The following is a 15000-nucleotide window of genomic DNA, read 5'->3' on the forward strand; positions in this document are numbered from 1 at the left end:
AGGTGTGTAGTGTTGTGTATCTTTGTGTGTGTGTGTGTAGTGGTGTGTAGTGTTGTGTATCTTTGTGTGTGTGTAGTGTTGTGTATCTTTGTGTATATGTGTGTAGAGGTGTGTAGTGTTGTGTATCTTTGTGTGTGTGTAGTGTTGTGTATCTTTGTGTATATGTGTGTAGAGGTGTGTAGTGTTGTGTGTCTTTGTGTGTGTATGTAGAGGTGTGTAGTGTTGTGTATCTTTGTGTGTGTGTGTGTAGTGGTGTGTAGTGTTGTTTGTCTTTGTGTGTGTGTGTAGAGGTGTGTAGTGTTGTGTATCTTTGTGTGTGTGTGTAGTGGTGTGTAGTGTTGTGTATCTTTTGTGTGTGTGTGTAGTGGTGTGTAGTGTTGTGTATAGTGGTGTGTAGTGTTGTGTATCTTTGTGTGTGTGTAGAGGTGTGTAGTGTTGTGTATTTTTGTGTATGTGTGTAGTGGTGTGTTGTGTTGTGTATCTTTGTGTGTGTGTGTGTAGAGGTGTGTAGTGTTGTGTATCTTTGTGTGTGTGTGTAGTGGTGTGTAGTGTTGTGTATCTTTGTGTGTGTGTGTGTAGAGGTGTGTAGTGTTTTGTAGAGGATTGTAGAGGTGTGTAGTGTTGTGTATCTTTGTGTGTGTGTGTAGAGGTGTGTAGTGTTTTGTAGAGGATTGTAGAGGTGTGTAGTGTTGTGTATCTTTGTGTGAATGTGTAGAGGTGTGTAGTGGTGTGTAGTGTTGTGTATATTTGTGTGTGTGTGTAGAGGTGTGTAGTGTTTTGTAGAGGATTGTAGAGGTGTGTAGAGGTGTGTAGTGTTGTGTATCTTTGTGTGTGTGTGTAGAGGTGTGTAGTGTTTTGTAGAGGATTGTAGAGGTGTGTAGAGGTGTGTAGTGTTGTGTATCTTTGTGTGAATGTGTAGAGGTGTGTAGTGTTGTGTATCTTTGTGTGTGTGTAGAGGTGTGTAGAGGTGTGTAGTGTTTTGTAGAGGATTGTAGAGGTGTGTAGAGGTGTGTAGTGTTGTGTATCTTTGTGTGTGTGTGTAGAGGTGTGTAGTGTTTTGTAGAGGATTGTAGAGGTGTGTAGAGGTGTGTAGTGTTGTGTATCTTTGTGTGTGTGTGTAGAGGTGTGTAGTGTTGTGTAACTCACGTCCTGGGCTCTGAGGGACAGGCTGAGGGTGGTCAGGCTGGTGATGTTGGCGTCATCGATGTATTTAACAATGTTGTCATAAACGTTGGACGCAGTCAGAGCTTTCTGCACAAAACCATTTGCATCACTGCCCTTCAGATTACTGCACACACACACACACACACACACACACAAGTGTTAGAATCAGGACATACTCAGCTGGGCAATAAACAATAAAAATGGAGTATGGTTCACCAGGAAAACCAGGAATGTCCTGTAGACAGCGCACTACACGTGAGCATAGAGCCGTGATCTCAACTCACAGACTGTTAACAGAACATTGTCCTGATGATGAACAGTGGGGGACACTGACTGTAGCAGGAAGATGACTGACACACCAAAGGACCAATCAGAAGTCTGCTGTCTAAAAGGAGGCAGAAAGCCAATCAGAACTCAACTGGAAGAATCCGGACAGTGAGGCCAACTGACTGCACTGAAAGCCTCAGACTCTCCCTAAATTTGTGGGTGGAGCCTCTGTTGCTGAGACTACAGCAAACAACTTTAGACACAAGCCCAAAAAACCCCACAACCTGTGACTTTACCGGAAAAATCCCCATGTCGCTTCAAATACAGTGACCTGGCAACCCTGGTGGTGCATTGGAACAAACCACTGTGAGGCAGATGAAGGGGGAGATGCAATCCTTTAAAACGTATACACTACAGGGTTACAGTGCTATTACTATTTATTATTTAAAATAATGTAGTGATTATTGGGAGGACCGTAGAGTTGTGTGAGGTTGTGTAGAGTTGTGTGGAATTGTGTGGAGTTGCACAGGGTTGTGTAGAGGTGTTGTGTAGAGTTCTGTGGGGTTGTGTAGAGGTGTGTAGAGTTGTATGGGGTAGTGCAGGGTTGTGTAGAGGTGTTGTGTAGAGTTGTGTGGAATTGTGTGGAGTTGCACAGGGTTGTGTAGAGGTGTTGTGTAGAGTTCTGTGGGGTTGTGTAGAGGTGTGTGGGGTAGTGCAGGGTTGTGTAGAGTTGTGTGGGGTAGTGCAGGGTTGTGTAGAGGTGTGTGGGGTAGTGCAGGGTTGTGTAGAGTTGTGTGGGGTAGTGCAGGATTGTGTAGAGTTGTATGGGGTAGTGCAGGGTTGTGTAGAGGTGTGTGGGGTAGTGCAGGGTTGTGTAGAGTTGTGTGGGGTAGTGCAGGGTTGTGTAGAGTTGTGTGGGGTAGTGCAGGGTTGTGTAGAGTTGTGTGGGGTAGTGCAGGGTTGTGTAGAGGTGTGTGGGGTTGTGTTGTGTAGAGTTCTGTGGGGTTGTGTAGAGGTGTGTAGAGTTGTATGGGGTAGTGCAGGGTTGTGTAGAGGTGTGTGGGGTAGTGCAGGGTTGTGTAGAGTTGTGTGGGGTAGTGCAGGGTTGTGTAGAGTTGTGTGGGGTTGTGTTGTGTAGAGTTCTGTGGGGTTGTGTAGAGGTGTGTAGAGTTGTATGGGGTAGTGCAGGGTTGTGTAGAGTTGTGTGGGGTAGTGCAGGGTTGTGTAGAGTTGTGTGGGGTAGTGCAGGGTTGTGTAGAGTTGTGTGGGGTTGTGTTGTGTAGAGTTGTGTGGGGTTGTGTAGAGGTGTGTAGAGTTGTGTGGGGTAGTGCAGGGTTGTGTAGAGGTGTGTGGGGTTGTGTTGTGTAGAGTTCTGTGGGGTAGTGCAGGGTTGTGTAGAGTTGTGTGGGGTTGTGTAGAGGTGTGTAGAGTTGTGTGGGGTAGTGCAGGGTTGTGTAGAGTTGTGTGGGGTAGTGCAGGGTTGTGTAGAGTTGTATGGGGTAGTGCAGGGTTGTGTAGAGTTGTATGGGGTAGTGCAGGGTTGTGTAGAGTTGTGTGGGGTAGTGCAGGGTTGTGTAGAGGTGTGTGGGGTAGTGCAGGGTTGTGTAGAGTTGTGTGGGGTAGTGCAGGGTTGTGTAGAGGTGTGTGGGGTAGTGCAGGGTTGTGTAGAGGTGTGTGGGGTAGTGCAGGGTTGTGTAGAGTTGTGTGGGGTAGTGCAGGGTTGTGTAGAGTTGTGTGGGGTAGTGCAGGGTTGTGTAGAGGTGTGTGGGGTAGTGCAGGGTTGTGTAGAGTTGTGTGGGGTAGTGCAGGGTTGTGTAGAGGTGTGTGGGGTAGTGCAGGGTTGTGTAGAGGTGTGTGGGGTAGTGCAGGGTTGTGTAGAGGTGTGTGGGGTAGTGCAGGGTTGTGTAGAGTTGTGTGGGGTAGTGCAGGGTTGTGTAGAGGTGTGTGGGGTAGTGCAGGGTTGTGTAGAGTTGTGTGGGGTGGTGCAGGGTTGTGTAGAGTTGTGTGGGGTAGTGCAGGGTTGTGTAGAGTTGTGTGGGGTAGTGCAGGGTTGTGTAGAGTTGTGTGGGGTAGTGCAGGGTTGTGTAGAGGTGTGTGGGGTAGTGCAGGGTTGTGTAGAGTTGTGTGGGGTAGTGCAGGGATGTGTAGAGGTGTGTGGGGTAGTGCAGGGTTGTGTAGAGTTGTGTGGGGTAGTGCAGGGTTGTGTAGAGTTGTGTGGGGTAGTGCAGGGTTGTGTAGAGTTGTGTGGGTTGTGTAGAGGTGTGTAGAGGTGTGTGGGGTAGTGCAGGGTTGTGTAGAGGTGTGTGGGGTAGTGCAGGGTTGTGTAGAGTTGTGTGGGGTAGTGCAGGGTTGTGTAGAGTTGTGTGGGGTTGTGTAGAGGTGTGTAGAGGTGTGTGGGGTAGTGCAGGGTTGTGTAGAGGTGTGTGGGGTAGTGCAGGGTTGTGCGGAGATGTGTAGAGTAGTTGTGTGGGGTTGTGTTGTGTAGAGGAGTTGTGTGGGGTTGTGTTGTGTAGAGTAGTTCTGTGGGGTTGTGTAGAGGTGTGTAGAGGAGTTGTGTGGGGTTGTGTTGTGTAGAGGAGTTGTGTGGGGTTGTGTTGTGTAGAGTAGTTCTGTGGGGTTGTGTAGAGGTGTGTAGAGGAGTTGTGCGGGATTGTGTTGTGTAGAGTTGTGTAGAGTAGTTCTGTGGGGTTGTGTAGAGGTGTGTAGAGGAGTTGTGTGGGGTTGTGTAGAGGTGTGTAGAGGAGTTGTGTGGGGTTGTGTTGTGTAGAGTTGTGTAGAGGAGTTGTGTGGGGTTGTGTTGTGTAGAGTTGTGTAGAGGAGTTGTGTGGGGTTGTGTTGTGTAGAGTTGTGTAGAGGAGTTGTGTGGGGTTGTGTAGAGGTGTGTAGAGGAGTTGTGTGGGATTGTGTTGTGTAGAGGTGTGTAGAGGAGTTGTGTGGGGTTGTGTTGTGTAGAGTTGTGTAGAGGAGTTGTGTGGGGTTGTGTTGTGTAGAGTTGTGTAGAGGAGTTGTGTGGGGTTGTGTTGTGTAGAGTCCTGTGGGGTTGTGTAGAGGTGTGTAGAGGAGTTGTGTGGGGTTGTGTTGTGTAGAGTTGTGTAGAGGAGTTGTGTGGGGTTGTGTTGTGTAGAGTCCTGTGGGGTTGTGTAGAGGTGTGTAGAGGAGTTGTGTGGGATTGTGTTGTGTAGAGGAGTTGTGTGGGGTTGTGTTGTGTAGAGTTGTGTAGAGGAGTTGTGTGGGGTTGTGTTGTGTAGAGTCCTGTGGGGTTGTGTAGAGGTGTGTAGAGGAGTTGTGTGGGATTGTGTTGTGTAGAGGAGTTGTGTGGGGTTGTGTTGTGTAGAGTTGTGTAGAGGAGTTGTGTGGGGTTGTGTTGTGTAGAGTCCTGTGGGGTTGTGTAGAGGTGTGTAGAGGAGTTGTGTGGGATTGTGTTGTGTAGAGGAGTTGTGTGGGGTTGTGTTGTGTAGAGTTGTGTGGTGTGGTCCTCACTGTGCGAGCTCCTCGGCGTGTCTCCTCAGGACGTCACTGTACTCTGTTGCTTTTAGAACCAAGTCTTTGTCCACCTCCGAGATCTCGTCTATTTTATTCTGTAACAAAATTCTTGCTCCATCCACTTCAGCATGATACTCTGATATATTCTACACACACACACACACACACACACACACACACACACACACACACAAACAAAAAAAAGTAGGTGAAGAAAGAGACGGACAGTGTCCTCCTTTAAAAGCCCCTCACAGAAAGTGAGGACAGTAGACGGTGGGGGACAGTAGACAGTGGAGGTGAAGGGAACCAGACGTCCTCCTTTAAAAACCCCTCACAGAAAGTGAGGACAGTAGACGGTGGGGGACAGTAGACAGTGGAGGTGAATGGAACCAGACATCATCCTCTAAAGGCCCCTCACAGAAAGTGAGGACAGTGGACGGTGGGGGACAGTGGACAGTCGAGGTGAAGGGAACCAGACGTCCTCCTTTAAAAACCCCTCACAGAAAGTGAGGACAGTAGACGGTGGGGGACAGTAGACAGTGGAGGTGAATGGAACCAGACATCATCCTCTAAAGGCCCCTCACAGAAAGTGAGGACAGTGGACGGTGGGGGACAGTGGACAGTCGAGGTGAAGGGAACCAGACGTCCTCCTTTAAAAACCCCTCACAGAAAGTGAGGACAGTAGACGGTGAGGGACAGTGGACAGTGGAGGTGAAGAGAACCAGACGTCCTCCTTTAAAAACCCCTCACAGAAAGTGAGGACAGTAGACGGTGGGGGACAGTGGAGGTGAAGGGAACCAGACGTCCTCCTTTAAAAACCCCTCACAGAAAGTGAGGACAGTGGACGGTGGGGGACAGTAGACAGTGGAGGTGAATGGAACCAGACATCATCCTCTAAAAGCCCCTCACAGAAAGTGAGGACAGTAGACGGTGGGGGACAGTGGACAGTGGAGGTGAAGGGAACCAGACGTCCTCCTTTAAAAACCCCTCACAGAAAGTGAGGACAGTAGACGGTGGGGGACAGTGGACAGTGGAGGTGAAGGGAACCAGACGTCCTCCTCTAAAAGCCCCTCACAGAAAGTGAGGACAGTGGACGGTGGGGACAGTGGACAGTGGAGGTGAAGGGAACCAGACGTCCTCCTCTAAAAGCCCCTCACAGAAAGTGAGGACAGTGGACGGTGGGGACAGTGGACAGTGGAGGTGAAGGGAACCAGACGTCCTCCTCTAAAAACTCCTCACACCTAGATGTAGTGGAGAGGGACGTTGTGAGGGACGCTCGGTGAGTCGAGATGTTCACTGTCCTCCAGAACTCTGCCCAGCACTGTGTTCACTGCTCAGATACGGATTGGATGTTACTGAAAGATGAATCTTACCGTTACCATGACACCCAGCTCCTCCACACCTACTTCCGCCTCAGTGAAGATCTGATTGGCCGACGTTACACTCTCACTGACATCATCATAGTTCTCCCTCAGACGCTGCTGCTGAAACTGATACAGCCCAAAAGCTTACTGTCAGTGTGTGTGTGTGTGTGTGTGTGTGTGTTCGTGTGTGTGTGTGTGTACCTGTAGTCTCTGCATTGTGAGCAGGTTGGTTCTGTGTGTGTGTGCATGTGTATGTGTGTGTGTGTGTGTGTGTGTGTGTGTGTATGTGTGTGTGTGTGTGTTCGTGTGTGTGTGTGTACCTGTAGTCTCTGCAGTGTGAGCAGGTTGGTTCTGTGTGTGTGTGTGTGTGTGTGTGTGTGTGTGTGTGTGTGTGTACATGTAGTCTCTGCAGTGTAAGCAGGTTGGTTCTGTTGGTTCTGTGTGTGTGTGTGTGTGCGTGTGTGTGTGTACCTGTAGTCTCTGCAGTGTAAGCAGGTTGGTTCTGTGTGTGTGTGTGTGTGTGTGTGTGTGTGTGTACCTGTAGTCTCTGCAGTGTGAGCAGGTTGGTTCTGTGTGTGTGTGTGTGTGTGTGTGTGTGTGTGTGTGTCTGTGTATGTGTGTGTGTGTGTGTGTGTGTGTGTGTGTGTACCTGTAGTCTCTGCAGTGTGAGCAGGTTGGTTCTGTGTGTGTGTGTGTGTGTGTGTGTGTGTGTCTGTGTATGTGTGTGTGTGTGTGTGTGTGTGTGTGTGTACCTGTAGTCTCTGCAGTGTGAGCAGGTTGGTTCTGTGTGTGTGTGTGTGTGTGTGTGTGTGTGTGTGTGTGTGTGTGTGTGTGTCTGTGTATGTGTGTGTGTGTGTGTGTGTGTGTGTGTGTACCTGTAGTCTCTGCAGTGTGAGCAGGTTGGTTCTGTGTGTGTGGTAGCTCTGTTGTAGTTGGTCCTCAGCGGAGTTGAGGAGTCTCTGAGAGAGCGAGAGTTTAGAGCTGAATCTGTTCAGTGTTTCTCTCACAGCAGGAATCCGGCCCTCAGTCGCCGACACACTCTTCTCTAGCATCCTCACACTGCGCAATACTGCACACACACACACACACACACACACACACACAATGAGAGGTGTGTTTGATCTTCTCAAACCTAATTAAAGTCATTATCCTATGCCCCGCCTCCTCCACTAAGTGAAATTTGTGTATTTTGCTCCTGAGGCTCCCCCTAGTGTTATTCACATTTACAACACTGTACTGAAATCAGTGAGAAGGGGTTAGGGTTAGGGGTGGTGTCCTACCCTCTTCTTGAAGGTACATAGTGTAGTTTCTGCAGTGATGAGTAGCAGCTGCAGAGGCTCTGTTCTCTCTGTTACATCTCAGTGGAACATCACAGTTATTTTGCCATTTTAAAGTAAAAACCTTACATATTGTTCTTTTAAATTCCAGATCCATAAGCCCCGCCTCTATTGTGGAGTTCTGTCCTTTTGTACTAGTATATGAAAATATAATGGACACTTCCCAGGTCACTCAAACAATCCCACAATGCATTGCAAAATGTACTAGGGCACCCATGTACCCTAGCAGACACTAGTAGATCGTGGATGCGCACAATGCACTCTGTTAGATAAACACCCGCATGACGTCTCACTCACACACACACACAAACACACACACACTCACACTCCTGAGCCTGTGAGAGCTCATGTGAGGAGAGTGGTGTTTTCGGAGATAGATCCAGAGTTCTGATCCACTCCACCATCCTCTCAGACTCCGCCCTCTTCTTCTCCTGAATCTCAGGGTCCAACTCGTCCTGAACACTGTACTGCTCCCAGTCACTGATCATATCTAACACACACAGATACAAACACATGGATACAGGTACATAAATATCATGATCACCATATACAACACACACACACACACACACACACACACACACAGATACAAACACACGGATACAGGTGCATAAATATCATGATCACCATATACAACACACACACACACACACACACACACACACACAGATACAAACACACGGATACAGGTGCATAAATATCATGATCACCATATACAACACACACACACACACACACACACACACACACAGATACAAACACACGGATACAGGTGCATAAATATCATGATCACCATATACAACACACACACACACACACACACACACACACACACACACACACACACACAGATACAAACACACGGATACAGGTGCATAAATATCATGATCACCATATACAACACACACACACACACACACACACACACACACACAGATACAAACACACGGATACAGGTGCATAAATATCATGATCACCATATACAACACACACACACACACACACACACACACACAGATACAGGTGCATAAATATCATGATCACCATATACAACACACACACACACACACACACACACACACACACACACACACACACACACACACACACACAGATACAAACACACGGATACAGGTGCATAAATATCATGATCACCATATGCAACACACACACACACACACACACACACACAGATACAAACACACGGATACAGGTGCATAAATATCATGATCACCATATACAACACACACACACACACACACACAGAGATACAAACACATGGATACAGGTACATAAATATCATGATCACCATATACAACACACACACACACACACACACACACACACACACACACACAGATACAAACACACGGATACAGGTGCATAAATATCATGATCACCATATGCAACACACACACACACACACACACACACACACAGATACAAACACACGGATACAGGTGCATAAATATCATGATCACCATATACAACACACACACACACACACACACACACACAGATACAGGTGCATAAATATCATGATCACCATATACAACACACACACACACACACACACACACACACACACACACACACACACACACACATGGATACAGGTGCATAAATATCATGATCACCATATACAACACACACACACACACACACACACACACACACACACAGACACACACACAGATACAAACACACGGATACAGGTGCATAAATATCATGATCACCATATACAACACACACACACACACACACACACACACACAGATACAGGTGCATAAATATCATGATCACCATATACAACACACACACACACACACACACACACACACACACACACACACACACACACACACACACACACACAGATACACACACACGGATACAGGTGCATAAATATCATGATCACCATATACAACACACACACACACACACACACACACACACACACACACACAGATACAAACACACGGATACAGGTGCATAAATATCATGATCACCATATACAACACACACACACACACACACACACAGATACACACACACGGATACAGGTGCATAAATATCAAGATCACCATATACAACACACACACACACACAGATACACACACACGGATACAGGTGCATAAATATCATGATCACCATATACAACACACACACACACACACACACACACAGATACAGGTGCATAAATATCATGATCACCATATACAACACACACACACACACACACACACACACACACACACACACACACACACACAGATACACACACACGGATACAGGTGCATAAATATCATGATCACCATATACAACACACACACACACACACACACACACACACACACACACACACACAGATACAAACACACGGATACAGGTGCATAAATATCATGATCACCATATGCAACACACACACACACACACACACACACACAGATACAAACACACGGATACAGGTGCATAAATATCATGATCACCATATACAACACACACACACACACACACACACACACACACACACACACACACACACATGGATACAGGTGCATAAATATCATGATCACCATATACAACACACACACACACACACACACACACACACACACACAGAGATACAAACACATGGATACAGGTACATAAATATCATGATCACCATATACAACACACACACACACACACACACACACATGGATACAGGTGCATAAATATCATGATCACCATATACAACACACACACACACACACACACACACACACACACACACACACACAGATACAAACACACGGATACAGGTGCATAAATATCATGATCACCATATACAACACACACACACACACACACACACACACACAGATACACACACACGGATACAGGTGCATAAATATCATGATCACCATATACAACACACACACACACACACACACACACACACACACACGGATACAGGTGCATAAATATCATGATCACCATATACAACACACACACACACACACACACACACACACACACACACACACACACACACAGATACACACACACGGATACAGGTGCATAAATATCATGATCACCATATACAACACGGGCGGCACGGTGGCGCAGCAGGTAGTGTCGCAGTCACACAGCTCCAGGGGCCTGGAGGTTGTGGGTTCGATTCCCGCTCCGGGTGACTGTCTGTGAGGAGTTGGTGTGTTCTCCCCGTGTCCGCGTGGGTTTCCTCCGGGTGCTCCGGTTTCCTCCCACAGTCGAAAAAACACACGTTGCAGGTGGATTGGCGACTCGAAAGTGTCCGTAGGTGTGAGTGTGTGAGTGAATGTGTGTGTGTGTCTGTGTTGCCCTGTGAAGGACTGGCGTCCCCTACAGGGTGTATTCCCGCCTTGCGCCCGATGATTCCAGGTAGGCTCTGGACCCCCCGCGACCCTAAAATTGGATAAGCGGTTACAGATAATGGATGGATGGACCATATACAACACACACATACACACACACACACACACACACACACAGATACACACACACGGATACAGGTGCATAAATATCATGATCACCATATACAACACACATACACACACACACACACACACGGATACAGGTGCATAAAAATCAGGTTCATCATATACAACACACACACACACACACACACACACACATATATATACACACACAGTGTGTTTTCTTGTTGTACCTTCTATGAGGTCATTAAGATGGGCCAGATTAGCTCTTAGCATCTCAGCTAATGTGGAGCTTTGGAGTGTTGTCTCATCAACTGTCTTCCCTACAGCTAGCAATCCATCCTCCTACAAACACACACCCACCCACACACACAGAATGATTAGGAATAACAGCGTGAGTTAGTGAAAAATGGATGAGTGAGTGAAGGTTTAGGAGTGTGACCTGTAGAGTCAGGAGCTCTGTGTCTGTGAGGAGAGACACTCCTAATTCTTCCAGTTCTGCTGTCTGTGTCCTCAACACTCGGGAGTTATTTCTCCATCCAACAAACTGAGCCTAAACACAGTAAAATAACACAACCATAACACAGTCATAACAGTCCTAACACTGTCCTAACACAATCATAACACAATCATAACTCAGTCATAACAGTCATAACACAGTCCTAACACAATCATAACACTGTCATAACACAATCATAACTCAGTCATAACAGTCATAACAGTCCTAACACAGTCCTAACACAATCATAACACTGTCATAACACAATCATAACTCAGTCATAACAGTCATAACACCGTCCTAACACAATCATAACAGTCCTAACACAGTCCTAACACAATCATAACACTGTCATAACACAATCATAACTCAGTCATAACAGTCATAACACAGTCCTAACACAGTCATAACAGTCCTAACACAATCATAACACTGTTATAACACAATCATAACACAGTCCTAACACTGTCCTAACACAATAATAACACTGTCATAACACAATCATAACTCAGTCATAACAGTCATAACACAGCCCTAACACAGTCATAACAGTCCTAACACAGTCCTAACACAATCATAACACTGTTATAACACAATCATAACACAGTCCTAACACAATCATAACACTATTATAACACAATCATAACTCGGTCATAACAGTCCTAACAGTCCTAACAATCATAACACTGTCATAACACAGTCATAGCACAATCAACAAAGTCATAAGTTCTGTTTGTACAGTGTGTGTGTGTATGTGTGTACCTGCAGTCTGAGGGCGGTATAGTTGTAGTATTTGATGAGGTCGTGGGCAGCGGCGCCGGTGGAGACATTCAGGACGCTGTTCCTCAGCTGCTCCACGGTTTTATTGGACTGTCTGACATCACCAATCAAGTGCCAGATACACTCATCACACTCTGCAAACACAACCAAACACAAACATACACATTAAACACAATCATTCACATCAAACATAATCACACCAAACACAATCACACCAAACATAATCGCATCAAACACAATCACACCAAACATAATCACATCAAACACAATCACACCAAACATAATCACATCAAACATAATCACACCAAACATAATCACATCAAACACAATCACACCAAACATAATCACATCAAACACAATCACACCAAACATAATCACATCAAACACAATCACACCAAACATAATCACATCAAACACAATCACACCAAACACAATCACACCAAACATAATCGCATCAAACACAATCACACCAAACATAATCACATCAAACACAATCACATCAAACACAATCACACCAAACATAATCACATCAAACACAATCACACCAAACACAATCACACCAAACATAATCGCATCAAACACAATCACACCAAACATAATCACATCAAACACAATCACATCAAACACAATCACACCAAACATAATCACATCAAACACAATCACATCAAACACAATCACACCAAACATAATCATATCAAACACTATCACACCAAGCATAATAACATCAAACATAATCACACCAAACACAATCACACCAAACACAATCACACCAAACACAATCATATCAAACACAATCATATCAAACACAATCACACCAAACACAATCACACCAAACACAATCATATCAAACATAATCACATAAAAACACAATCACACCAAACACAATCACACCAAACACAATCACACCAAACATAATCACATCAAACACAATCACACCAAACACAATCACACCAAACATAATCACATCAAACACAATCATATCAAACACAATCACATCAAACACAATCACATCAAACACAATCACACCAAACATAATCACACCAAACACAATCACACCAAACATAATCACATCAAACATAATCACACCAAACACAATCACACCAAACACAATCACACCAAACACAATCATATCAAACATAATCACATAAAAACACAATCACACCAAACACAATCACACCAAACACAATCACACCAAACATAATCACATCAAACACAATCACACCAAACACAATCACACCAAACACAATCATATCAAACACAATCATATCAAACACAATCACATCAAACACAATCACATCAAACACAATCACACCAAACATAATCACACCAAACACAATCACACCAAACATAATCACATCAAACATAATCACATCAAACACAATCACATCAAACACAATCACATCAAACACAATCACACCAAACATAATCACATCAAACACAATCACACCAAACATAATCACATCAAACACAATCACATCAAACACAATCATACCAAACACAATCACACCAAACATAATCACATCAAACACAATCACATCAAACACAATCACACCAAACATAATCACATCAAACACAATCTCATCAAACACAATCACACCAAACATAATCACATCAAACACAATCTCATCAAACACAATCACACCAAACATAATCACATCAAACACAATCTCATCAAACACAATCACACCAAACATAATCACATCAAACACAATCACACCAAACATAATCATATCAAACACAATCACACCAAACATAATCACATCAAACACAATCACACCAAACATAATCACATCAAACACAATCACACCAAACATAATCACATCAAACACAATCTCATCAAACACAATCACACCAAACATAATCACATCAAACACAATCACATCAAACACAATCACACCAAACATAATCACACCAAACATAATCACATCAAACACAATCACACCAAACATAATCTCATCAAACACAATCACACCAAACATAATCTCATCAAACACAATCACAAGAAACATAATCACATCAAACACAATCACAACAAACATAATCACATCAAACATAATCACATCAAACACAATCACATCAAACACAATCACACCAAACACAATCACACCAAACATAATCGCATCAAACACAATCACACCAAACATAATCACATCAAACACAATCACATCAAACACAATCACACCAAACATAATCACATCAAACACAATCACATCAAACACAATCACACCAAACATAATCATATCAAACACTATCACACCAAGCATAATAACATCAAACATAATCACACCAAACACAATCACACCAAACACAATCACACCAAACACAATCATATCAAACACAATCATATCAAACACAATCACACCAAACACAATCACACCAAACACAATCATATCAAACATAATCACATAAAAACACAATCACACCAAACACAATCACACCAAACACAATCACACCAAACATAATCACATCAAACACAATCACACCAAACACAATCACACCAAACATAATCACATCAAACACAATCATATCAAACACAATCACATCAAACACAATCACATCAAACACAATCACACCAAACATAATCACACCAAACACAATCACACCAAACATAATCACATCAAACATAATCACACCAAACACAATCA

At 44.5% G+C, this 15000-nt stretch overlaps 1 protein-coding gene across 2 annotated transcripts in view; it reads right to left on the reverse strand.

The window, feature by feature from the left end:
* Window positions 1–15000, reverse strand: part of lama4 (laminin, alpha 4) — a 47531-nt gene that overhangs the window by 14013 nt on the left and 18518 nt on the right. For both annotated transcript variants that reach the window (XM_066676795.1, XM_066676794.1), the window contains exons 9-16: window positions 12338–12489; window positions 11519–11629; window positions 11310–11421; window positions 7941–8105; window positions 7154–7347; window positions 6288–6404; window positions 4912–5060; window positions 1147–1288 (exon numbers count right to left, since the gene is read on the reverse strand). In XM_066676795.1, coding sequence (XP_066532892.1) covers window positions 1147–1288; window positions 4912–5060; window positions 6288–6404; window positions 7154–7347; window positions 7941–8105; window positions 11310–11421; window positions 11519–11629; window positions 12338–12489 — 1142 coding nt within the window. The remainder of the gene's footprint in view (window positions 1–1146; window positions 1289–4911; window positions 5061–6287; window positions 6405–7153; window positions 7348–7940; window positions 8106–11309; window positions 11422–11518; window positions 11630–12337; window positions 12490–15000) is intronic.

The sequence above is a fragment of the Hoplias malabaricus genome, chromosome 7, assembly GCF_029633855.1.
Source record: "Hoplias malabaricus isolate fHopMal1 chromosome 7, fHopMal1.hap1, whole genome shotgun sequence".
NCBI lineage: Eukaryota > Metazoa > Chordata > Actinopteri > Characiformes > Erythrinidae > Hoplias > Hoplias malabaricus.